General features: G+C 43.9%; 1 protein-coding gene across 31 annotated transcripts in view; it reads left to right on the forward strand.

Moving 5' to 3' along the window:
* Dst (dystonin) overlaps positions 1-27,076 on the forward strand; it is a 410,574-nt gene that overhangs the window by 316,988 nt on the left and 66,510 nt on the right. For all 31 annotated transcript variants that reach the window (XM_074081831.1, XM_074081836.1, XM_074081834.1 and 28 more), the window contains 8 exons: positions 1,137-1,199; positions 1,731-1,972; positions 2,826-2,955; positions 5,415-5,614; positions 6,928-7,423; positions 8,828-10,299; positions 24,290-24,451; positions 25,891-26,061. In XM_074081831.1, the coding sequence (XP_073937932.1) occupies positions 1,137-1,199; positions 1,731-1,972; positions 2,826-2,955; positions 5,415-5,614; positions 6,928-7,423; positions 8,828-10,299; positions 24,290-24,451; positions 25,891-26,061 (2,936 nt within the window). The remainder of the gene's footprint in view (positions 1-1,136; positions 1,200-1,730; positions 1,973-2,825; positions 2,956-5,414; positions 5,615-6,927; positions 7,424-8,827; positions 10,300-24,289; positions 24,452-25,890; positions 26,062-27,076) is intronic.

Raw genomic sequence — 27,076 nt, forward strand, 5'->3', positions numbered from 1 at the left:
TTTTTTTTTTTATTTTTAAGAAATGGAATTCTATTATTTTATATATTTTAGTTCCTCATGACCCCTTTATATTTGTAATAAATACTACATGTTTGTTTGTCTCTTGGTAGCTACCAGCCAGTGTTGAGTCACATTTGCAGGGTATTTTCATTTGCATCTGAAATGCCTCTTGTGTGTGAGTTTTCTTTTTTTTGAAGGGACAAAATTTAAGATTCAGATGTTTATATGATTCGTTTTCTATTTTGTTTAGACTTGATCTTGTGTGGTTGATTTAAGAAATGTCTTTGTGTTCTGGATAGGTAGCCTGTGGATGCTAGTTTGAGAAAGTCTAACTGAATTTTTAACTTTCTGATTATGAGAAAGGCACCAATACTCGACAGTTAGATAATTAAAGAAAAATGACAGTTGCTTCTGGGCAGTGTGTTAACTGACTGTACTTCCCCTGGTGGTCTTACAAATCAAGTTTATGACCCCCATCAGTTTGGTCATTCAGTTTGTCCAATCACACAGTCAGTCATTAGTGGGGTGGGAATTAAGTCCAGGCACTCCACCCACCTGTAACCTCTGTGTTGACATAATGTGGGTTTAGTCATAGGGTTTGTTTTGTTTTCACTTTTCTTTCATGTCTGTTTAAATCATTCTCAGTTAAGCTCATGATAACCCTGTATGACTGCACCAGATAATTTTCCCTCTTTAAGTAAGGACAACGTGCTTTCGTCAACTGTTTAGCAAACTTTACATACTAAGCCCCTTCTGAACCTCAGTGATGTTATCATTCTGATAACCTTAACAGTAAAACAGCTTTATCATCTTTATGCATTAACATTTAGTGATTATTTTATGTACCGTAACTTGACTGGAACACCGGTGGTTGAGGTGATTGTGTCACTGCTTTAAGGACGACTTATCTCGGACCGGGGATGTAGCTCAATGGTAGAGCGCTTGGATCCTCAGCACCAAAAAAGAAACATAGGAGAGGATAGAGTTTGGTATTTAAACTTCGCATGCGCACTTGGTTTTGAAGTTGAATCACTATTTGACATTTTCAAATAGCAGTTGCATTTTTAAATGATTACTATTTGTGTGTAGAACCACTGGGGAAGTCTATGATGACTTCAATATTCATACTTTTATAGGTGGAGTGATACTAAATGGTGACGGAACAGACACAAACACTCAAGAGTTTTTGGCAAATAAAGGTGAATAATTTTAAACAGTTTTTTATTAATGTAATTTTGAGTAATTTTGGTAATTTTGAGAGAAAAATCCTCTTAGAGGATAACAGTAGTTATATTAAAATTTCAAGCAAAGTAAAATGGCAGTTGCAATCTCCGTAAATATATTTATACAATGTTCTGTAATCATTGCTCATCTTAAATTCAGCATTTTGTTTTGCACTTGGTTTCACCTCATAATCTGAAGTATTTCAACTCTTGGGAAAACATTATTTGAGCTAATTTACTGAGTTTGGTGCCTAAAGAATATATTTTATGGTTTGAATTTTTATTCCATTAAAAATGCCTTTTAATTTCACTTGTATTATGTAGTGTTCCTGAATTGTTTGTCATTAACTAGCATTATAAGGCGATGTAACCTTTTAGTTCTAAGACGTCTATGGTTTATCATAGTGGAATAATAGAAGGGGATGCCTTGTAAAACAAACTTGTATTTCTAGACCTCTATTCCAGGTGCCCTGAACATGTGTCAGTGTCGATTTTTCTTCTTTCTAGCTTTGACATCCATCAAAAAGGACATGACTGACATAAGTCATGGTTACGAAGATCTTGGCCTCTTACTCAAAGACAAGATAGCAGAACTGAATAACAAACTCTCCAAATTGCAAAAGGCTCAGGAAGAATCAAGTGCAATGATGCAGTGGTTAGAGAAAATGACCAAGACGGCAACAAAATGGCATCAGACCCCAACACCTACAGATACTGCAGCTGTGAAGACTCAAGTTGAGCAGAATAAGGTGGTTCTGTGGGTGCAGATGTGCAAGACAGATAAAGGAAGGGGTTAGCAGTAGGAACTGAGCCCTGGTGGTCAGAGGCGTTCCCTTCTGTTTTCTGTAATCTTCAGCAAATAATTTGACTGTTTTGTTTATTGTGCCTTTCTGGACAGATTGATGATAATAGTCACCTTTTCTGTGCTGTGACATTAAAAAAGAAGCAAACTGTTGGGTGTACCTTTGTCACCTTTAAATCTGTTTAAACCAGTCATCTGTGGAAAAGATGTAGTTAATGCTTAAGTGTTTAGGGATCTGTTCTGTTCTGTCTGTATAAAGGGAAGGGTAGCTAGTGCTTTTCCTTTCTGATGGATGGTGTTTCTTTCTATATCCATCAAGATTGGGAACATGGCTTTCTGTGATGGCATTGATGGTAAAGTTTACACAAATTACTAACCTATATTTGAACTCTATATGGTATTATCCAAAAATGTGCTCACTGCCCCAGGAGAGTCTCAAATTCTGGCAGCCTTTATCAAGGCTGATATTCTTATTTATTATAATTTTACTGATGTCATCTTGTATTTTCCGTAGTGGTTTGTTTGAGCATATGAAACTCTTCCTCAGTAATGCAGACGTTATTCTCTTCATAGTTAACAGCGTTCCTCTGTGGGATTCCTTCCTCCCAGGGTTGAAGATGCACAAAGAGGGGAAAAGGAAAATAATTCTCTGTATAAACCAGTCCTCACCCCTCTAGCATCTACTACCAGATTTTTTCCTCTTTTGGTCATGTTAGGGGAAAACACGTTCTGTCATAATTGTGTTTTGTCTCTCAGTGTTGGCATACTTTAATGTAGTTGCTTTTTTTCCCCCTTGTTAGTCATTTGAGGCAGAACTGAAGCAAAATATCAACAAAGTACAGGAGTTGAAAGACAAATTGACAGAGCTGTTGGAGGAGAACCCAGACACGACGGAAGCCCCCAAATGGAGGCAGATGTTGACAGAAATAGGTAGGTTGTGTGACTTTCACCAAAATCCATGAACAGAACCCCAGTGGCTTTTTCATTATTATCATAGTGTTTACCAGAAAACATCTAATAGCTTCATTTGCTTTTGGATTTTTTTCAGTGTTTCAGAATCTGGTTTTGCATCTGTACAAGGGTCATTTCAAATTGTATTGCTCTGAGAATCGCCATGGAACTATTTTAATGAATGTGGGGACTTGTTAGTAAGATGCAATGCATGGAGTAACTTTGGTTTCATTCGGGATTATTTTCTTTTTACTACCTTTCTGCTTTATTAGCATTTTAAACTTTGTTATCACATTTATGCAAATTAGCATGTTATGCATAATATTCCTTTTGTCATTCGTTTGGAGAAGGTGGGGTCTCTTTTCCTTCATGAGGTCACGTCTGGGACTCCTCCAACCCCCATGTGCTGCTCTGCTTCTCTCCCCGCCATGGTATTAAAAAGTGGTTCATCACAGGAGACTTTACCCAGACTCCCCCTCCCTGACCACCCCCTCCTAACCCTGTGTCAGCTGCTCCTCCTAGGTACAGAATATTTTTCACAAGCCTTTTGTCTTACCAGTTTTTATTATAATGATGTGGAAATGAATGTAGGACCATAACATTCCCTACTTCGTAGTATAGTTTGGAGGTTCAGTAAGTTAGTGTCTGTAGCTCAGAGGAACTGTGCTGCCACACAGTATATACTGTCAACCATTGCAACTGTTGTACTTTCATTTGTACATGACATTTACTAAACATTGCCCTTCCTTTAGCGTCAGCTGAGCGTGAGAAGTTTAGGGATCCTGTAGGTGTATTTTTGTTTGGAATAGTGGTTACCCTAGTGTTCTTACCATTCAGAGGTATATTTAATCCATCGACAGAGACTCCTGTTCTATGTGTTTGCCCCTAATTCAGCGGCTGTCCCTGGGATATCAGAAGGCCTTGAGCATAGAGGACCATCAAGACACCATGGAAACCCAATAAAACAAACAAACAAAACCAAAAGACATTGGAGAATAGGGGTGGGAGAGAGGGATGTGTGTTTCAAAAAGAATTTCCTGGTGATTCTGATGTTTCTCCACCCTGACGACTTTAATTGCATTATTTTGTTGTCAGACTGTGTCTGACTAGAACATGTTGTATAAAATGATGTCATAGATAAAGATCCAAGGATTGCATTCTATTAAAATCATCCCTTTGCTATATTATGCTTAGAGAAAAAAATCTCAAATCAATTAACCACACCCAACATTGAGTGTTTATGGAGCGTGTGTGAGTGTGTCCGGGGCTGGACTGAGTGCTCTGTTAAGTCCACTTGACCCAGGGAGCATGCTACCTGCTGAGATTGTCTAACCTGCTGGGTTAGAGAATTCTCAGCACAAATCCCAAATCAGGAGACCAGGGTCAGACATGAGGCAAACTCCTTCAAATCTTATGTCTAGGTGGTGACATGTTTTTGAAAACAAATTTTTTTTGCGATAGGGTCTTGCTGTGTAGCCCAACGTGGCCTCAAACTTGTAATCCTCCTGCCTCAGCCTCCCAAGTGCTGGAATTGCAGGTGTGTACTGCCACCATGCTGGCTCGTTAAAAATGCTCTTTTTATTTTAGAAGCAAATGTATTGCAGCTGAGAGCACTAACAGGGGCAGTGTAAGCTGTAGAAGACTGGTAGGCTGCTCCATAGTGCTGACAGTGTGCTCCTGGGGCCAGTAGCATCAGACTCATATCAGCATAACCTGGGGACTTGTCACAAAGGTAGACAGACTCTCAGACCCCACTGCGGTCCTCCTGTATCAGAAACCCGGAGGGCAGGTCTGCAGCCTGGGTTACCAGCCCACCAGGTGCTTCCATTGCAACTGTTGTTTGACAGCCAGTGGTCTAAGTAAGCATCAGGAGATGAAGGTCAAGGTGAGGAACAGCACTGGGAATGTGAAGGAGGGTTTATGGTCTTATGTTGGGGGGGGCGCAGAAGAACTCAGAGAGTCATAAAGAATTCAGAATCATTTAGAAACATTGCATCTCAGTGACCTGGGAGAGAATTTAACCTTTGAAAGAAATCTAAAACACAGGGAAAAACAGTTTTGAGAGGATGATAATGGACTTTATTTTTTACTGTTGGTGAGATTTCCAACTGTGACTTTCCAGCAGCTGGTTGCTAATGTGTGCTTTGAATGGGAGAGAATGACTGGGAACAGACACTCACATTTGGAAGCCACTTGCCCTGCAATAGTTGAAGATTTGACATAAAAGAAAAGGGTTTCTGTTCTGTGGTCCAGCAGTTGGGTAAACAGTCTAAATAGGATATTTAGAAGGAATGAAAGTTCTCAGGATCCTGTTTGCTTTCAGGAATATTTCATATTCTACAGCATCTTCTAAAATCAAGTTCACATTTGTTTTTCTTTTCATGTAGTCACATTAAATGTATAATAACCAAGTCCCGGTTTCACCCTTTTTTCTTTAGACTCTAAGTGGCAAGAGCTCAACCAGTTAACAGTTGACAGACAACAAAAGCTGGAAGAATCCTCCAATAACCTTACCCAATTCCAGACAGTGGAGGCCCAATTAAAACAGTGGCTTGTGGAAAAGGAACTGATGGTCAGTGTTCTTGGGCCCCTGTCAGCGGACCCAAATATGCTGAACGCCCAGAGGCAGCAGGTGCAGGTGAGCTGTGCCTAATAGCCGCTCTGGGCAGCACCTTGACTTTCAAGGCAAATGCTTCCACTGAGAGTACGGTAGCTGTGGCTTTCACCATGTTGAAGGATAGCTGCCATGTTTCAGGTGTTCCTAAGATACCATCCTGAGATTACTGGAAATCTCTTAAAGTGAATTTGAGAGAACTGCAGCTGTGAGGTATCCCAGTACAGTCTCCTTGACCCCAGGAGTGGGACAGTCCCACGATATTTCAGATTGTGATTGGTGTAGATCCTGCTGGAAAAAAAAAACCAAAAAACCAAAAAGCAAAAAAAGGCTTAACGTTTATGAGAAGCTTTTATATACTCCTGTTGTTTTACAAAGTTCCCCTTTGAGGTTTTACTCATTTTGTAGTAGATAATGAAATATATATAAAACTGACAAGGTGAAATCTAGAGACAGAAGAGGAAACGGACAAAGAACGGGGGAACTTCACAGAAGTCTAATGGAAAAGCAGATTATCTGCTAGGGAAAGAATCCATGAACTTAAGTCCGATGTAATAGCAGAAGCTCCGTTGTGGTTTCCAATTTGGTTTCTTTAGTTATGAATAGCAGGGAGAAGGTTCTTTCCCTGAAAATACAGATAAGTCACAGTAGTTGGAATTACATGTTATCGTTCATGTCTGTTCCTAATCTAAAGAGAATAAAAACAATTAAAAAAAAAAACAGTATCTAGAGCAAAATATTTGCCTCTGGTCTTAGAGATGGGTAGATAAACATAAGATCAGTGAAATCATAAGAAAGATAAAATGTACTAAAGGAAGAAATTTTGAGGTCATTCATCTTGCAATGGGAGTCATGTTACGCCTGTATGTTCTGAGCAGCACGACTTCCTGGCTAAAGTTTTTATACTAGAGAAACTAACAGAACATGAACACAATATTTTCTAGCACTGCTACTGCTGTGCATTTTCATAGCACAACACTATGGAGTACTTCTCAAATCCTGCAGAGAAAAGCATAGTGTTAGTGGGATGTGAACTTGGCCAGAGGCAGTCTTCCTCCACGTGTATGGAAATCTGTACGTGAACTTGCATTCATTTCTGCTGGGCTGCTATTTACTCCTCCGCCCCTGTGGCTGGAGGGTGTGATTGTTTGGGTCAGGATGACATCTGAAACACCATGGCTCTTTGAACTCGTTTACTAAGATAATTATGCTGTCCTCAAAGTTAAGACGCGGAAAGCGTTAACTGAAACAAACCCTCGGTAAACAAGAGGCGTTTCTGTCTCTTTGGAGGCTTCACGAGCTGCACATCAACTGTCTTGTTTACTCTGGGCCCTTAGATCCTGCTGCAAGAATTTGCTACCCGGAAACCCCAGTATGAACAGCTAGCAGCAGCTGGCCAGGGCATTCTGAGCAGACCAGGAGAAGACCAGTCTCTGCAAGAGACTGTGAAAGAGCAGCTGGCAGCTGTGACCCAAAAGTGGGACGGCCTAACGGGACAGTTGGGTGACAGATGTGACTGGATTGACCAAGCCATCGTCAAGAGCACACAGTATCAGAGCCTCCTGAGAAACCTTTCCGACAGGCTGAGGGAGCTGGATAATAAACTCACCAGCAACCTGGCCATGGGCACCCTCCCTGGTGCGATGAACCAGCAGTTGGAAACAGCCCAAAAACTGCAGCGGGAAGTAGAGCAGGAAACAAAGCAGATAAACGCGGCCCAGGCACTCTGTGAGGACCTGTCAGCACTAGTTAAAGAAGAGTACTTGAAAGCAGAGCTTAGTAGACAACTGGAGGGCGTCGTAAAGTCATTTAAGGACATCGAACAGAAAGCAGGTTTGTCCATCTTCTCTTTGCACGTATATTTCCTGGCCAGAAGTAGACACCATATGTTGCTGTTCCCAATAATCCAGGACCCTAAGGAGACCCTGCCCCACTGAGCACATAAACAAAAGGAGTGCAGATTGCAGGCCTGTACACCTGTGCATATACAGGGCCAGGGTAGTTCTGCACAGATCAGAGAGAGAGGCTCTGTTGGGAAAGTCCACTTAATGAAGGCCCATTGAAATTTTGGGGCATTCCAAATTGGTTATTAAAATATGAAAACATTTTTGCTATGTGACATTGTCATATCTCATCAGAAAAATAGATGAAGTTATTAAAATGGCTTTATATTATTTTCCCATCTACTATTACTTTTTATTTTATTCTGTCATAGAAAAATTTTCTACAGAGATGTGTGAGGTTTTCTCTCTCTCTTTGGTTTTTGGCCAATAGGGTCTTACTATGTACCCAAGCTGACCTTGAACTCATGACTATCCTGCCTCAGTCTCCCAAGTGCTGAGACTTCAGCCACCATGCCCAGAAGCTCTCTCTCTGCCTCTTTTTATCTCTAACCTGCTACCACAATACTGCGACAGACATGTCGGTGTTTATCAGAAGCAGCATAGTGAAGAGGGTCTTGCCAAGGAAGGCCGTGTTTTCCCATGTTTGTTCTGCTTGGAAAGGAACACACATTTCTAGCCCTTGCACCCAGTGAATAACCACCTTACGTTTTTTACTTGATTGGATTTGTTTATTGACCACCGTGGCCAGTTTAGACTTCTTTATTTGACAGGGAGGTGGGCACACTGTTAGCATATAGAAACAGGTTGAGATCCTGGCTTAACCTCTTCAGAGCTGAAAGACCTTGGGGAAACAGTTAAACCTCCATGATACGTAAAGGTTATAGAGGCGAAAAAGTTGTGTTTGACAAGAGATGGGTCACTTATCAACATAGCCTAAGCATCGCAGGTGCCTCTTCCCCACACCACCACGGGGAGCAGAGCAGCAGCCTGTGTGTGTGTGCGCATGTGTGTGTGAGTGCGCACGTGTGTGTGTGTGTGTGTGTGTGTGTGTGTGTGCGCGCGTGTGTGTGTGTGTGTGTGTGTGCGCGCGTATGCATGCCCTGCTCCTTGGTGCACTTTCACCTGTACCTACAGTCTTCGTGTTTTCGCCTCTGTCTTCTGCTTCTTACCTCCATGGTCTCTTTTCTTTCTACTACACTTACCTCTTGCTTCTTTTCCCTCTGTCAGTGACTTAAGTTACCTTGCAGTCCTTGTAGCCAGTCTGAGAGCCCTTGATTTCCAATATTCCATACACATTCTAAGACAAACCTCATTTGAGATTTTTTTATTGTCTTTTTATGGATTAAATTAACATGTTGAGGTAAAACATGCATGTCTGTATTTTCGCTTTCAGAGAATCACGTACAGCACCTTCAGTCAGCTTGTGCAAGCTCTCATCAATTTCAGCAAATGTCTAGAGATTTTCAGGCCTGGTGGGATACAAAGAAAGAAGAGCAAGAGAAGTCTCACCCAATATCAGCCAAACTCGATGTCTTGGAGTCATTAATTAAAGATCAGAAAGACTTCAGCGAGACTCTGGCTGCCCAGTCTACTACTTATGAAAAAACCATTGCAGAAGGTGAAAATCTGCTATTGAAAACACAAGGGTCTGAGAAGGCAGCCTTACAGTTACAGCTTAACACTATTAAAACCAACTGGGATGGATTTAAAAAGCAGGTGAAAGAAAGAGAAGACAAGTTACATGAGTCTCTGGAGAAGGCCGTTAGGTATAGAGAGCACGTGGAGACTGTCCGGCCGTGGATAGACAGATGTCAGCACAACCTGGAGGAAGTACGGTTTTGCTTGGATCCCGCCGAAACAGAGAACTCTATCGCCAGGTTAAAGTCTCTGCAAAAGGAAATGGACCAACACTTCGGCATGGTAGAATTACTGAACAACACAGCCAACAGCTTGCTCAGTGTCTGTGAGGTGGATAAAGAGATTGTTACAGATGAGAATAAATCGCTGATCCAGAAGGTAGACATGGTCACTGAAGAACTTCACAGAAAGAAATTCTCCCTGGAGAACATGGCCCAGAAGTTCAAAGAGTTTCAGGAAGTTTCCAAAGAAGCTGAAAAGCAGCTTCAGTGTGCAAAGGAGCAGCTGGATGTCCACAACTCCTTGGGAGCCCAGGCTCACAGTAACAAGCACCTGACCATGCTGCAGACTCAGCAGAAGTCACTTCAGGCCTTGCAGCACCAGGTAGATCTGGCCAAGAGACTTGCACAGGACCTTGTGGTAGAAGCCTCAGACTCAAAGGGAACTTTGGAGATTTTATTGCAAGCAGAAACGCTAGCTCAGGAGCATAGTGCACTAAGTCAGCAGGTGGAAGAGAAGTGTTCGTTCCTAGAAACCAAGCTTCAGGGCATTGGGCACTTCCAGAATTCCATCCGAGAAATGTTCTCCCAGTTTGCTGAGTTTGATGATGAGCTGGATAGCATGGCTCCAGTGGGGAGAGATGCAGACACATTGCAGAAGCAAAAGGAGGATATCAAAACCTTTCTGAAGAAACTAGAAGCCCTCATGGCGAGCAACGACAATGCCAACAAAACCTGTAAGATGATGCTGGCCACAGAAGAAACCTCTCCTGACCTTGTTGGGATCAAAAGGGACTTGGAGGCCTTAAGCAAGCAGTGCAACAAGTTACTGGACCGAGCTCAGGCCAGGGAAGAGCAGGTTGAAGGGACCATTGAGCGTCTTGACGAATTCTACAGCAAGTTGAAAGACTTCTCAACTCAGCTCCAGAAGGCTGAAGAGCGTGAAGAGTCACAGGGTCCTGTTGGCATGGAAACAGAAGCCATCAATCAGCAGCTTGATGTTTTCAAGGTAGGGAGTTCTTCGCTTTTGCCGAAGGTTGTTATTAAAAGAAGTTGATAGTTGGTATGGAAGGGGGGTTGCCTACTTTTTTGTAGAAGCTTGTAGAATGACTGTCATACAGCATTTGAGGCTGGATGTATGAGATGGTGTGCAGGCACATGGGGCAGTTCCCAGGAAACTGGAGGCTTGGGTCCTCGTTGGGACCTGACATGCTATCCAGAGGTCAAAAGGATGCTTGAGAAAGTTCCAGGCAAGCCGAAAACTGACATCATGGACTCTGTTCCTAATGGCCTTTACAACTGTCATTGTTAGTGACCAGGGCTGTGTTTCGAACTCTGCTGCAGATGTTTGTCTGCCAGCGTGGTGACTCAGCCTTTTCCTGCTTTTCTCTTTCTGTAGTCTTCTCAACTTTCTTGATTTCATCTGCAAACGTTTTTCTCCTGAGTGCTCATGTTTTCAAAGGCATTGTAGCATTCCATGCTGTAATCCTGGTTTCATAAAACAAAGATCTTGGGCTTATGTTCTGTAGGATTAAGAGTCGGTTATTTTTGATTAAACTGGACCACATAAGTTCCTCAGTGCTGAGAAACGCTTGCCACTTGACTGCCCCAGTGGTGTGTGAGTGGGACAGTAGATGAACATGGTGGCTCAGTTTCCATGTCCTGGGCTTTAGCCTCATTTATGATAGTGAGAACAGAAGTCGCCTCTCAGTAAGGGACAAAGATAGGTTCATCCCTGGACCCAGAAGGCCCTGAATATCAAGCATTTGCTACCTGGATATGGGGTAAGCCTGTGGGGTTGCCATGAGTCCTGTTCTGCTCACGAGATTTGTATTACTTTCTGGTAAAGACTGGTGAAGGTGTATTGCACCATTTAGAGGATAAGCTAAGACCAAATGAAAACAGAATTTGTAAAGCTACAAAGTGGGCTTGAGGTGTAGCTCAGTGATAGAGCATCTGCTTAGCATGCACGATACTCTGGGTTCAGTCCCCAGCACCACACACACCAAAAAATCTACAAATTACCTCCCATGAGAAATGAGTGTCAGTCAGATGGCCTTCCCAGTTCCACGCTGTTATGTCTGACATACTGTTTTCTTTGCTTGTCTTTAATAACATGGTGTAGATGACTGAATCACTTCAAAATAATGCCTTACTATGTTGCTATTTGCTGCTTATTAAATGCCTGTAAGGTCCAGTTCTTTCAAAGCTTAAAAATCTGTGATTCTAGCTGGGCATTGGTCACACACGCTTGTAATCCTAGTACGCAGGGGGCTGGGGCAGGAGGAGCATGAGTTCAAGGCCCACCTGAGCCACATGGCTCTCAGATTTTCCTATTTCTAATGTGCAAACTTAAGATTTCATATGGGAGAATTCCCCTGTTAATAAAAACATATTTTGTGGCAAAGGCCGCTGCACAGACAGGCAGTTTAGGAGTGACTCTTGTAGACCGAGAACTTTGGAAATTTCTGTGGACTACTGGCTAAACTTCGGAGTGACTGGAGTCAAGCTGTCTTTTTGCTAATAATGAAATCTAATCGCGCTCTGTGAGACTCTGTGGCTTCCGTAGGTCTTCTGTGAATGTGTTGAGAAAAGTGTGGTTCTTCGCTCCTTTAGCGAGCTGTAAGAAAATGGGCAACAGTGGCTGCCCATGATACCTGGCTGCTCCTGGTGGACACCTCCCCGTGGCTCTCCCTGTGGAGAACTGGAAGCAAGAAAAGCAAGGATGGGAGGAGCTTCCACATCACTGTGCCGAAAGTGTTTTGCAAACTAGCACGCACCATATAAACACCATAACCATTAATAGCCTCAGAGATTGTCTTGTTTGTGAAGAAAAGCAGTGCTCATTTCTCCCGGAATAACTGTTTAGCATGCTGTGCTTGTTTTCGTCTGATTGTTCTGGAAGGAGTTGGTTGATTATATTGAAATCAAACAATAAAGTCTATCATGACATACTTTAATGTGTCGAAACCCAGTGACTAAAGATAGTTGTCCAAGTGTGCAGATTGTCTGACCATAACAGGTTATAGTGCCATATGTAAAAAGAAAAGAACAAGATTATGGTAATGGCCCAGAAAGATGGCAGCTTGCACAGCCACTAATTCCATTTACTTGTGTGTGTGAGTGTTCTATTCTGCAAAACGTAGTAATTACAGGAATTACCATGTGGGTGTATTTTGTGTCAAGCACTGTCCTGAACTCCATCTTTAATGCTGGGCAGAGTGAAAAGAGATGGACGCTATTAACATCCCTCCCTTGTTGTAAAGAGGCTGGGGCCCAAGGTCACAAAGCTGGTCAATGTCAGAGCCCTGGTGTTTTGATGGAAATAACACAGTGCTTTGTGTCAACTCTGTCCATCGTGTTCCACATCTGATATTTCCTCAGGGGACTTTTCATATCATCTTTTCTGTAGCCTAATCCTGACGAAGCTTGAATAACAAGCCACTGTTCATCATCACCCGATGTTTTCATGAGGAACATCACTTAAGGAAAGTGTTCTGTGAAACTGGCTGCTGTGAGCACCGTGAGATAAATGACAGTGTGTGAAACTGTCATAGATGCGGTGATGACAGTAGGGGCTGAGATGGAACCTGGCATATTAGTCCTGGTGGTTATATCTTTCTTAAGGAAGTGGCAAATTCTGTTTTTTACCACTCAGGACTTAGTTTCTGTTGGGCCTAAGTCGTGTTAAGCGTTATGTTTTCAACAGAAGTGTTATATAAAGTTTTAGATGAAGTGATCTGTCCTGGGTGAAAATGAATCTGAAGGATCCTTACTTAGCAAGGACCGGGTCTATTTTCATTATAGGTTTTGACATGTAATCTAGTTTGATATTAATCCACCAAGTAGCCTTAGTTTAACCTACTGTCAGGGGCAAAATCCTACAATCGTTTTTCTTAATAAAAAATGAGCTGCCTCAGAGCAGGGTTGAGATAGAGTAGTCCTTGCCTGGTTTACTTAGTGGGGGTACTTTATGCTTACTAGGAGCAAAATAGGTTCCTTAAACCAGGAAGGCAGGTTTCCCTACTTCCATTTAGTTCCCTAAAATTTAATCCAAGAAATAGGTGTCAATACTGACATTAGGTTTCCTTGAAAGGACCAAATCCATGTATGTTTAAGGAACCAACTCAAACATAATGATTGAACTAAATGTACTAGTGTACCGTCAGCAAAAACTGTTGTGAGATCTTGAAAATAGATCGGTGTTACCTGAGTTGGCTTGAACTTTTAAGCTACTTTGCTAGGAGAATTTCTGTGGCCATATGTTTTCTTGGTACTGAATAGTGGTCATTGGACTGGCATGTCCAAAGAGTGAGATGCTTTCTGTACTGTTGGAAGCAGAAGGCACCATTTGCCTACTCCTACTTTTGTATTAACACAGCTCGATTTTGTGCACCCTCTCATAAATTTGTGGCTCGAATAGCAGAGTAGGCTCTCTAAGCAGGAGAAAACACGCCCTTTGGTGTTTCTTTTGCTGCTTAGTCCTCTTTGAAGACCCCCCCAACTCAAGGTTATCTTCAAATCAAAGATACCTTATTAAGTAATATTAATGTTTCCCCATTTGTGTTTATCAAAGACATGTGCAACCGATGAAAGTATTCACCAGGACTACATCCTGGTGATTCCTGTGATGTCATTAACAGCCAATCAGATCTGACCATCATAAAGTCATCATCATCAGCATACTGAACTGATTTAATTTCAGTGAGGATAAAAGAAAACTACATGTTTTAATGAATGTACACAGCTACATCCCAGCCAAATCCTTAACTCTGTGTAGACCATGGCTAAAAAAACCAGTCTTACCTCAACCTCTGCTTAACTGTTCATTTCGGGCCACTCTTGCCGCTCCAATTGAAATTTATTTTGTCCCCACATCTCTGGTACAAGTGTCTCTGAACTGACCATTTGTTTTTATTTTCAAAATGAAAATGACATTACATAGAGCAGAGTATTTTTAAGCCAAGTTGAAACCAGAGACACAGACCAGAACACATGCATGCCTGATTATACTGTAATGACTGCTCCCTGGTCCAGGCAGAGGCATCGTCTAACCCAGGCATCATCATTTGAATATTGGGGAACTAAAATGCAGAAGTATCCTGGGGCTAGGGAAGCCAGGAGGCAGTTTGAGCACAAATATCTCCTTAAGATTTTTATTAAATGATCCAGAAACAACTCCTGTGATGTCACCATATCTTTCAAGATAAAATTACGCCATCCTAAGCGTGTTGAAGCACATTCATGTTGTTAGTGGTGGTTGATGACTAATTGCCCTCCATTTTTGTTGAGAATGGGGAAATTGGATTAAGCTACTTCAAAAGAGGTTCTTCAGGGGGAAATTTTCTTAACAGACTGGATTTTCATCAGTGAGACTTCGCCAGGCGGCCGAGCGATCCCTTCCTCTGGTACTTTTAAAGGTGAAAATGTTTTCACTACAGAAGCTGTCACTAGGTGAACGGGCTTTTATAGGAAGTCACATTATTTAACAAACCACATCAAAGTGGATTTTAGGATGAAAGGACACCCCACATCTGCTGGACAACACAGCAGACCCCCTCCCAGCCCACTCCATGCTAAGACTACCTGTCTGTTAAGAGCTGAAATTGCCATGGAGCAATTTCAGTCCCACATTCTCACCCACTCAGACCACGCAAAGCAGAGGCCGCCCTCTCCCCTGCGTCACACAGGGGCGTCTTGGGCACTGGGCAGCAGGGGTTCTCCTTCTGCCTTGCCCTTTCTGTCACACAGCCTCTGTTAGCTTTCGTTGTTTCATTTAAGGTGGAAGGGTGGAGGAGGGTTGGAGGGCAGCTCCAGCCAGAGAGGTTGCAAAATAGGATGTTTTGGTTCTGCAGTGGTTCTTGGGTTTTGTTTATTTGTTGGGTTTTGTAACTGGGTAAATCTGTATCACCATTTCAAAGTGATCCAAAAGAAAAAGAGCCAAGCTGTAGTACTGGACTCTCCCTTAGATAGAAAGAGACTTCCCTAATTTCTTAATGTGGGAAGTTACTTGGAGGCTATGTCTGTGTATGGGAGAGGGAGAAACAGAGGGATTTCTCTTTTCGTGCAAAATGATACATTGGTTTCTTTTTTATTAGTGTATTTTAATTATAAATAATGAGTTTCATTATGATCTTACACATGTACATAATGTACTTTGATCACACTCACTCTCCTCACCCCCTCCTGTCCTCCTCTCCCCTCTATAAAATTTGGCTTGTAAATGTTTTCTAAATGTTTGTGTAGATCTCTGATCTTTCTTCTGTGGTGCTGGGGATTGAACCCAGGACCTTGCACAGGCTAGCAAGCTCTCTGCCTCTCAGCTCTATCCCGAGCCCTCTAAACACTTGATAAATAACAGCATAAAATAGCAAATTAAGTGAAGGTTTTGGAGCCATTCAGGAACTAGGGTGCCCCAGAAGAAGTCTGGGCTCACGTGCCCTCTTCTCACACATCTGTATCCGCCCTCGTTTCAAGATCACTTTACTTCTTTCTTTTGTCAGGGTTTAACATGAAAAGTAGTTTCAGATTTTTTGCTTGTTTTTTGCTTCTCTGAAGGAAATCGAATTGAGACCATTGATGTGTAAGTTGGTCTTGCTTGCTGGATGGCTTCTTCAGCAGTCTGAACTTTTAGGCATGTTTATGTGTATTTTTTTGTTTTAGACATATGGACAGAATATGAGTGTGCATGCAGACACATGTACATACTTGTACATATAACATGCACATATGTATATATTTCATTTAAGACATGGGTATGTATTTCAATTAGTAAGGTTTGCATAGAATCCCCTTCTGTTATGTGGAGTAACTTTATCACTGTCACCTGAAAACCTCATTGACGATGGGAGAAAGCATAGTCTTAGTCTCGTAATAACTTAGGAAGAACAGCAAGTGCTCGTTAAAGTTACTAAACAACGTCCACATCAAGATGAGACAGTCTATTCGGTGTTTCTAAGTTTGTGCCTTTTTGTGGGTGGCGCCTGAGTCCTCTACTCACCTTTAAATGAAAACTACTTGCCAGTGAAGTCAGTAGCTATTGTGTATTCAGCTGACTAATGTCCCTGGGAAGTCTTCAGTCATACGTACGAAGACGTTTATTAGTGTGGAAACTTAGAGGACACTTTCGGTGTTCGTTAGCTAATGGCTCATCAGTTCTAGAAAGAACCGTGGAAACGGTCTCTTGTTAGGTTTCTGCCCCAGATTTCGAAAGCTGCTGGGCCTGGAGGACTTTGGTCAGTTTTACGGATAATGCAGCATTTATTTACACTGACGTTTTCCGACTCTGTCTTCAATTTAGTGTTGCTCACCTTTCAGCTCTGAAAGCCCCATGTTTAAGTTGATGAAATTAGCCTTTGATTTTTCCAGGAAGCAGATTGTTGCACTTAATGGTAAGATTATTTGGGGGAAATTTCCTTTAAAGGATTTAATTTGACTTTGGAAATATGCAATGGCAGAAGGGTGCTGTTTTGCTTAGATTTCAGTTAGAATTGGTGCAGTCTTCCAAATCATTTGCCTTTGTAGGTAATTTCGCTGGATCACAACTAGATGTGAAGTCACTAAAATTTCATTTTTAAACGGCATTATGATTTCTTACGTGTGAATTGATAACGTTGACAGTTTTTAGGAAAACTTTGCTCATCTTACTCATTGCGTATGCTCTGTGGGCCACTTAAATATCGTGATTAGTATTTAACACAGTTAATGCATCTCGGTTTTATTTACATCAGTGACCACACATTTGACGTAGCTGTGTAGACAGAGCTTGGGAGGAAAAGAAACCAGTCCAGTTCTGCTTTCTTTCTGTCTTCTTTCATGTTTCCAGAGTCAACTGTGGAATGTGATTTCAAGTAGGAGAGCACATGTAAATTATTATCGTGACTCCAGTAAGATATTAACAGTGCAGATTTTAACTTGAGTTGGGACATAGGAAATAAATTGAAATTGCCTTAATAAAATAATTCAGAATGAGAACAGAATTAAACGTAACCGAGCAGAGCGTGACTGCCCGCAGCACTCCCTGCTTCCGAGCTCTGCTGCGCCCATTTTCCCGTCTGCTGCCCTCCGGCCGTGAGCTCTGTGAAAGCCGTGGTGACCCTGGCGACTGCGTCTCTGTGCACTTGGCCTTCCCCGCGCTCGCCTGCCGCTCAGCAGACGGGGAGCACTGGCAGTTAATGGTTGGATTTATGAGTGATTCGTCTATGAAGTCTAAAAAATGTGCGGCCTACCCAAATGTAAGGGTGATGTAGCTCTTGGTAGCTTTTCTGGAGGCTGGAATAATATTGTGCCAATGAGTCAGTCTAAGGTGGACCGAGTTAGGGCTGTGCTTTTCCTAGGAGAGGCTCCGGGAGGGTTTAGAGAACGCGTGCATAGCACTCACGCAGACTTCACGGAAACTCGATGAATACTGCCTGGAGCAGGTAGCTTTCCAGGCTTCATAATAAGTCGGTGGCCAGTGGGAGGAAGGCCTCCGTCTCTTCTAATTCCCAGCCTCCTGCTCAGTCCAGTGTTCAAACATGGTCGCCTGTGCACGCTTTCCTGCCTCCCTCTTATCCGTGCCACAGAGCAGCCTGTGGGCTGGAGCACTGCAGGGTCCGGTGCTTGTTGAAATCGTCCACTTCTTAGCATGAGAAGTGGACATGGACGTTGTAGTGTCGATGGACATTTTAGTGCCTATTTTTCTTTTCAGTTAAACCATGGCCACATGCTGACTTGCATTTAATAATTGCTGAGTGGATGAGTTACCTGTAAAGCATTCTGGCTATGAATAGTTTGGGTTTTTTTTAATTCAACTTGCAAGTTTCTAAAAATAATTTGGGGAGCATGTTTTCTCACTAAATGCACATCTTTTTGGTAAAATTATCAGAGAAGCACCTGACTGTCTTCTTCATTTGGAACTGGCACCATTTTGTTCATGCTCAAGTGATTATTTTATGAGCTTGAAAACAGACAACGTGCCTTGGTTTGTAACTACCTGTTACTCTGGCAATGTTGCTTATTTCATAAAAGAATAGATAGAGACTTTATTAAATTAAACTTGCAATTTCTGCTACAAACGCTGATATTTGGCTTGCTGGATTTACTTCAAAACAAGCTGTAGAGGGCCTGACTAGCAAGCAGAAAAGCCCTGAGTTCAAACCCCAGTAGTGACAAAAAAAAAATCGTATATAAATAAATATAAAGGATGTTTTTGCAATAGATAAAAGTCTGTGGCTGTGATTTAATTATAATCTAAGTCATTTCTGCTCTTTGCCTGGGCCTTGGGTTAATCTCAAGAAGACTGCGTGGACGTTAGTGACCACAGCATGTCAGCAGTCCTCACAGAGAGGTGCCTTGGGAATAATTTTCTCTGGCCTACATCGGATTTGAACTTGGGCTTCTGTAGGAATGGCTGAACCCTGGACCTCACAGTGCCGTGCCATTGCTGCTGGAACAGGATAGTGGGTCCCACTGAAGGGCCTGCCAGGCAGCTCCCCGCCCTTTCCTTAGTGCTCCAATGAGCTGGTCGTCTGAGGCCAGGGTGTCAGGTTCTGTCCCTTCCCTTCTTCCTGAGGCTCATGTACTGCACTCTCCCCAGCAAGGACTCACTTGGCCAGCCCAGCCTGGTGCTGATGTCACTGCCTCTGGGCCTGGCGGTCCCTCCCCTGATCCCGGCTGGGAGGCAGGGAAGACGCCTGGAAGTGAAGTCGCAGGAGGGCGTAGCTGTCTGGGCTGGAACCTGCAGATGCTGCCTGCATACCGAGCTGGCTGGAGGCGCTGGGCTGGAGAGAATGCAATATGTGCCCGGGACTCTGTGCCCTGAGGCCGGGCTGTGCGGGGCGCCCGCGGAGCTGAGCTCAGGTCTGTGCCACCTCAGCCACCACGGCCACTCAGCTCCAGCGAGGCAGGGGTGGCTGGGCTTCCAGCTAAGCCTGCATCACTGCCCGTGCCTTAGAGGAAACACGGAGCCCCTCTGCCTCAGGTGGAATATGCCTTCGCCAGGATTGTCAGGCGGGGCCGTTTGGGAAAAAATTTAAACAGAAGCGCATTATACTACAACGTGCTTTCCGACTGTCTCAGTGGTTGCTGGATTCTACTGCCCTGGCTGACTTTTTTCTTTGGATAGTTCTGGATAACCTCGAAAAAACTTCATATGGGAAGAAAAACTGCCTTTTGAATCAAGATTATTTATAGCTGCTCCTCCCAACCCCCCCCAAAAAAAAAGTGAGAGAAGATTTTAACTTTTTTACAGTGTTAGAATTAACTTATTTTTCTGTGAAGATTTGTTCTGTGCCTTAATCTGAACAATACACGGCCCCTTGCTTGTCTTTCAAGTTTCTGAAGTGTGGTTTATTTACAAAGGAGATGGAGTTCGCAAGCCATCCGTAAGTGGATTATAGTTAACCAGAGCTCTGCTGAAGTGAGCATTCAGCCTGTAAAATGCTTGCTCGTTTGGAAATTGTAACCTGGAAGCCTCGGATGCAGAATGAGACTAAAAAGGGAAGCGGACCGGCAGAGGAATGTTTTGGGTGTTGGGGCCACTGCTAAGTGTGTGTTTGTTTTTCTCTGTGTTTGGGAGCTGGAGAACAGGAGCCTTGGGGGCTGGGGGAGGTGGAGGAAGGAAGGAGATGGCTGCTCTGTGTTCTTGAAGCACTTTACTTTTTAGAATCATGGTAAAATCAACCAGGGGAAAGGGGAGTCGCGTTTATACCTCTGCGCTGCTGTGGACTTCAGTTGTGGCGTGTGTTGTTTAAATATGTGTCTTGATGCTGAAGACACTTCCTAGCACGGTCCAGAAGTGCCCTGCCCAGAAAGATGCTCTGCCTTACTTCTTCCTTTCTGTGCCAAGTGCTGCAACACTCGTTTTGATCACCTACAAGATGGGGAAGCCACTCAGCAGGCCAGACTGCTTACGTCAGAACCCCCCGTGTGTAGGGAAGGGTGAGGAAGAAGAGGACCTAAATATTGAAGACTGTTATGTCCCCCAGCGGTCAATCTATGACACAGTTAGGCTAAACGAGCAGATCGACTCGGGCTCCAAAGGTAGCTTGTCCTCCAGGCACTTCACAGACCGGACTTTGCCCTTCAGTCACAGGACACTGGAAGTGAGCTCTTCATGCTCCAATGGCGCCCTGGCTTCTGCGAGTGCATTTGAGCTGAGAGGCCGGGAAGCCAACAAACTGGACGAAAAGATGATCTTTGATGCACTCAAACTCAACAGCGATGTCATTCGAACCACAGGGCTACCCAAAGCTAAGACGCACGCAGACAAGAAAGAGCACAGGCAGTCCTGGCGAATGTTCGTCCCAGCTAACTTTATGGATTATGCAAACAAAAGTGAAAGCTCTTTTGTGGAACCTCCTGACGTGTCTGACGCCGTTGGCAAGGCCAGCAAGTGCAGATGGGGCACGAGTTCTGTCACTTCAGAGGAGGATGATTCTGGCTTATGCAGTCCTCCAGCAGAGGGGGAAGAGAAGCAGGGCTTTGTAACTGGAGACCAATCACGGCTTAGAAGTTTGTCTTCTGCTGAAGATATTCACGCAACAGAGCCATGTAGACCGTTTTTTTCTGTTAATTCCATCAGCGAGCACAAAATCCCCCTGCTCCCGTGCAGAAGTGCCCACCCTGCTGACAAATTCAGAATGATCTTGCGTGATGGTTCTCCACTCGGAGAACGCCAGTGTGCAAATGATCAAAGGGACACACGTGATCTCAAAGAAGGCACAAAGTGCAATCCATCAATTATGCCAAGAGGTTTTGGGGGAAAGGGGTGTATTTCTAACCCTGGAGAAGAGGAGAAAACTTGGGGAGCAGGTGAATCCCATATCACAGCTCAAAATCAGGACCTTCTGGAGGCCACCCCTGGGGACTTAGGTCTCTCTCCCACAGACCTGGGGGATGGTGATGAAGACAGCACAGGTTTGCTGGAAAATGTGGCACTGTTGGCACGGTGTGAATCAGAAGAGCCCAACCTGGCGTCCACAGGGGACGCAGAGGTCCCCCTTTCTACCCAGGAGATGGAGGTGACCCATATGAAGTGCTCCCTGAAATTCATACCAGTAAGAAAGAAAGCAGTGCCCAGAAAAGCAGGGGCCCCGACAGGAGTTCTGGGTGTCGTCTGCAATGGTTTCCAGTCGGTCCAGGTAATGAATGCAAACATGAAACTGCAACACCAGAGGCTCACAGTCTGTTTCAGTGTGGTCACCAGTGTTGTGACAGCGATCACATCTATTGGTTTCTTGGGGGAGAGGAGGGGTGGCTAGCACCCTGCAAGAGGCCAGCTGTCAAAAAGGTGATTGTTAGAATACATTAATTAGGGAATTGTTTTTGGGAAGATTGATCATTCACAGCTATTTAGGTCCTGCTCCCCTTCATTCTGAACGCTTCCACGGTGATTTTAGGTTCATGCCAGACGTTTGCACAAATTGTGGTCGAAGACACTGCCAGTTAAGGACAGTGACACTGTGTTTATTAAGCGCCAGCAGGCTTTGTTGCAGAGGTACAGACAGTACTGTATCGTGCTCTGCCCGTCTTAAGGGCCTTTTGAACGTGCTGAACACCTCGGGATCCGTGTGTGTGAGTGGAGGAGTTCCCGTGCTGTGTGTGCAGGCTTCACACCGCCAGGCTTTTTGTGAGAGGTGGGTGAGGGAAGAAAGTAAGGGGTGCAGCCTTGTCGTGAGTTGAGGTTGTTTGTGAAGCCTGTAATTTTTTTTTTTTTCCCCCTGCTCAGATTGAAGCTCAGCTATTTTGGTACTTTTACTGGGCTCTTCTGGTAAACTTTGCCTCAGAGGTAATTTATTCTATTTTAAGTTTCTGTATGCTACTGGCAAGTTTGGGGGAAGTCTCTCTTCCTAGGTATTTTGTTTCTAGTGAGAGATAGGGAGTTGGGGGCACCATCAGAAGAGTCCTGCTCAGTCTGTGAGATAACTGTTCTAGCCCAGTCTGCCCCTTCCTTGGGCCTGTAGCAAACGACCTGCAGTTTAGAAGCTCAGCCAAATACCTTTTTTTTGTGAAGGATTTTGCAGTTTACTAGTAGAATTTTTTTTTCTTTTTTAATCCATATTTTATAGCACTTAAAAAATTGCCACAAACTCACAAAACCTGCTCTGATATACACTCTTAAAGTCATTTTAAAGCTAAGATCAGAGTTAGTTAAGGCAACTTACTAGCTAGCACATTCGATTAGACTATTTTTGTCCTGAAAACTGTGTGGGGGGAATAAAAGTTTTTCCTGGGTATTACACACCATATCGATCCCTGGAATTATGCAGCACTTTTGCTAGATCCCTGCACTATTTTGTAAATAGTTAAATATATCCACGGCTGTTAGCTCCTACAAAGTGAACCACATGGTCAAATTCTTTCCTCACCAAAAGTTGCACCTTTCTGTTGACTGATTTGGTAAGTTACACCCCTTTGAAAATGTAGGAGGACTCAGGAATCTGGGGGATCTTAGAATTTCTCTGATTATGGCAATTAATCTTTTATGTTTGGTGTTGCTGTATGGGAATGGTTAGCCACTGTGGATGTTGCCTGCATGGACTTTGTGAGGAAGAAGCAGCTTGGACTTTGGGCTACAGGGGGACTTTTAGAGGAAGTGACCACTAATTTGTTTGCTGTCTCTAAGGTGCTCACCCATACGGGGACACAAGAGCACTCTGCGTGCCAGGCATCGGCCCGCAGTGAGTCTTCTGCCTCTCCACCTTTCGCCAGTGCTTTTCATACTGCGCCTGTGATCGCTGAAGTGCTATTCCCGCGGGGCTAGGGAGGGAACCCAGGGTCTCAGGCGCGCCAGGCCAGCACTGTTCTCCCGAGCCACGCCCAGCCCCGAGAGCCCTTCCTGATATTTGCCTTTACTGTGCTTCCGTGGTTTTCTCTGTCCATTCCTGGATGATTTCTATAGTACCCTTCAGTGTAATGACTCAGGAGCTCATACAGCTCATACGCTCATCTCTCTCCGACCCGTTCCTTCCTGAGTGAAAAGCATTCTTTTACTCATGGTATTCTCCCAGACCCACGTTATAAATGTGTAGACCGTCAAGAACGCATGGCCGTGTCTGCCCCCACTGTTACCTGTTGAGGGAGACTGATGTCATCCACCCGAGACAGAAATGCAGTTTTCCTACCCTGAGACTAATCTGGAGCACAAGTATTGGGTACCTGTTTCATGCTAGGCTGTGGCCGGCCCAGGGCATAGAACTGTTGTAAGGAAAACAGTAATTTCTGCTTTTGTACAATTTGCATTTTGATCTAATACCTCAGATCTTTGCTAGTCACAGGGAACTGGCGACCATGCATTGGACAGGAGGGAGAGTACTGGCAAAGCGTTGGCAGCACATGCGTGGGTGACAGGGACCAAAGAGGAGCCAGTGCTGCTGTGTGCTGGTGATGAGTGTGAGCAGACCCGTGGGGTGAGGTCAGCGGCATTTCCAGTGGCTTGAGTAGAGACCCACACGCTCCCAGCATATGCCTGTATCTTTTTCCCTTTTCCCATCCCTGTCTTTTGGCTCCTCTGGCCAGAGTTTGGTCCCAGTCTCGTGGCCCACTTCATCTTCTTGTCTTCTCTCTCCACTTCCAACTTGTGTCTGAGGCTTCACTGCCAGCTAGCTGCATCTATCCCAGTGAGTGCCTTGGTGAGTTCCTTGCTCATCTTGGGCCTACCCTATTTTACCCCTTAGCATTTTCTGGAAATCTTTTGCTAGAGTGGAATTGAGACAACAGGGACTTTTTCATTCTGTGGCAGTGCAGTCATGAGGAGAGAACACATACACTATCTTCTTGGTTTTATATGATCAAATGTGTTTAGAATATCATTCTTTGATATTCTTGTGTGGTTCTGATAAGCTACAAACTTATATTTCATTTGCTACCAGACTGTGACTCACAGGGTAGTTTTAACCTATGAAGAGGAAATCACGGTGTAATTGTTTCTGTTACACCATGATTAAATAAATACTCCTTATGTGTTTGGGGTTTATTAGATAATATAATTCTTATAATCACATTTCTTCCCACTGCAGGTGTTCCAGAAAGAAGAGATTGAGCCCTTGCAGGTTAAACAGCAAGATGTGAACTGGCTAGGTCAAGGCCTCATTCAGAGCGCTGCTAACAGCACCAGCACTCAGGGTTTGGAGCAAGACCTGGATGAGGTCAATGCCCGGTGGAAGACACTCAATAAGAAGGTGATTCTCTCAAGCCCTTTGTCACCACTGCGGTTGCTTGTCATTCACTGGTGTTTACTGTGACCATTAGTCATGTTTATAGTAGTCAAACATCCCTAAACATGTCTACTGTTTTTCTATCACTATACCTGGCTGGCCCAAACTCAGAGGCCCATAGGAGATGGGTAGGGAGCATAAATGAAGGAAGTGGGCTGGGTGGGACAGAGCCTCTCCCTGCCATTATCTTGACACAGCAGGTGTGGTGGCAGGCAGCCAGGACCCACGCATGGGCCCATGGTGACCGAGCACCTGTGCCTCTAAAGGTCTGACTTGGCTCTTAGCTACAGCGAATCGTTGACGTGTAGGGGTGAGGCTCATCATCGCCACATGTTCTACTTAACTTTCGAAAGTATCTGGAAATCTCTCTTTCCACATGAAGTCTTCCCATTTTCAAAGGCTGGTGACTAGTTTGACACCGTGCAAGTGAAAGAAGCTGTGTGTCCCTGTCAGCCCGGGATGAAGAGTTTGCCACCCTCACTGTAGGTCATCAGCTCCAAGTATTTTACCTATAAGATGTAGCTCCCAGCTTTTTTGTAAACTTCCCTAAGGGACAGCTCTAATGGTTTGAGGAGATAATGCTGTCACACACAGCAGGCTGTTCCTCATGTGACGTGAAGGACCAGTGCCCAGTTAGTGCTGGTCACAGTGGTGGTGTTTGTCCTGCACTGAAATCTTAAGCAGCAGGTCTTAAAACCACGTCATTCTCTAAAGTCTGACTCATACTGCAGTGTTCCCTAAACATAAATCTAATGCAGCACCAGGTGTAAATCTCCTCCTCGGTGCTTCAGTACCATGCCAGGTACTTTTTTTCAGTCCAAAAGGCAAAGATTGGTGAGAAGAGCAGCGGGATATGTCTCAATAGTACATAGAGACTCCACTTGCTGAAAGATGCAGGTCCCAGACTGTTGAAAGGGGATTCCAGAGCTTGGAGGTGGCGGAGTTTAACTATATGTTTAGTAAAATTCATGTCTGATTCTCTCTGCTATAACAATGTCTCTTAATCCTAGTCTTTTTCTGTCTTTATCCCTGGTATTCCCCATTAAAATGCAAAAATGAAGCCCAGTAATCATGATAAAGTGCCTAATGCAAAGTTTTCCCAATAACTTTGGGATATTTGAATCATTCATTGCTAATCACAAACGTTTGGGACAGTTGCAAACTTTCAAAGACTTGCTCTCTATGGTGACTGGGATGGTCTCGTCCTCCTGGCTCACCTGCTAAGGTTTGACTCCATCCCACTTCTATCCTGCCACTCTCAATGCTTTGGGTAAGACCGAAGTGGAAAGAAAAAGACAATTTGTGACCAAATGGAAGACTAGGCATGAGAAGTGGTGACCAGTGGGCAGATCTCATTATTTTAGGAAACAAGTAAGTAAGTGGAGTCAACTGGAACTTGGCAGGTGGCACAGAGAGCGGCCCAGCTGCAGGAGGCCCTGCTGCACTGTGGGAGGTTCCAGGATGCCCTGGAGTCCCTGCTCAGCTGGATGGTGGACACCGAGGAGCTTGTGGCCAATCAGAAGCCTCCCTCGGCTGAGTTTAAAGTGGTGAAGGCTCAGATACAAGAGCAGAAGGTAAGTTAGCGATGCTTTTGTATTGTTTCATATTGAATTGTAATAATGAGAGCAAAAAGGTGTTTCCTTATTTATAGTGTTAGGAAAGCATAATTAACTGGTTCTCTAGATATTATTCTGTTAGTCATTCGATCTTATCTGAAAGCACTGTTCTTAGGGCTGGGGATACACCACTGAATAAACATGACAGTTATCCTTCATCATTGAGATTGAAGTTTAGTGGAAAGGGAGGGGTAAGCAGAGCGACAGTAAAGTGAAGTTGTCAACTGTGGTAAGTTAGAAAGACCTGAATAAAGCAGGAATGAGGGACTGGGATCAGGAAGTGACAGCAAGGGTGGGGATAGGGTATGCTGGCACACAGGGAAGTCAGTGAAGAAAGCCTTCACTGGCAAGTGACGTTTGGGCAAAAAATATCATTGTCCTTACCCAGTAGGTTTATCCATAGAAATTGCCTTTTTATGAATTAAGGATTGGCCACCCGTTCCTAAAGAGGCAGGTATTCGACTCTTATGTGCTCAGGAATGTGCCACTGTGTCTTTTGACACTGGTAAAAAGGACCCACTGGAGAAAGCACGGTCTTTTTAGGGAGAAGTGCTTGGGACTGCACACACGGTTGTGGGCTCCTGCTGGTTAGTGGACAGGTATGAGGCATTTACTGACCTTTGCAGTGGGAGTTTGACAGCTGAGACTTGAAATGACATTTGGGAAGGGGCCTAGTGCACATTGGTAAGGTCTCTCCTGTGGAACGTCCAAATTATTTATGTTAACTTCGATTATTTTTTTTTTGACATGCAAAATTTTTATAGTTAACATTTTAATGTATCTTTCTATCCCTAGATGATTTCAGTTAGCAAAGTTAGTAATGCGTTGTATGTTTCAAAATTGCTAAAAGAAATTTTAAATGTTCTCAACACACGCACAAGAAGTGGTAAGTAGAGCAGGGCTTGATAGATTAATTTGCTTGTCGTTCCAAAAATGGATGGGAGTGTGGCTCCGGTGGAGGAGTGCCTAAGTC

This window comes from Castor canadensis, chromosome 8 (assembly GCF_047511655.1).
Source record: "Castor canadensis chromosome 8, mCasCan1.hap1v2, whole genome shotgun sequence".
In the NCBI taxonomy this organism is placed as follows: Eukaryota; Metazoa; Chordata; class Mammalia; order Rodentia; family Castoridae; genus Castor; species Castor canadensis.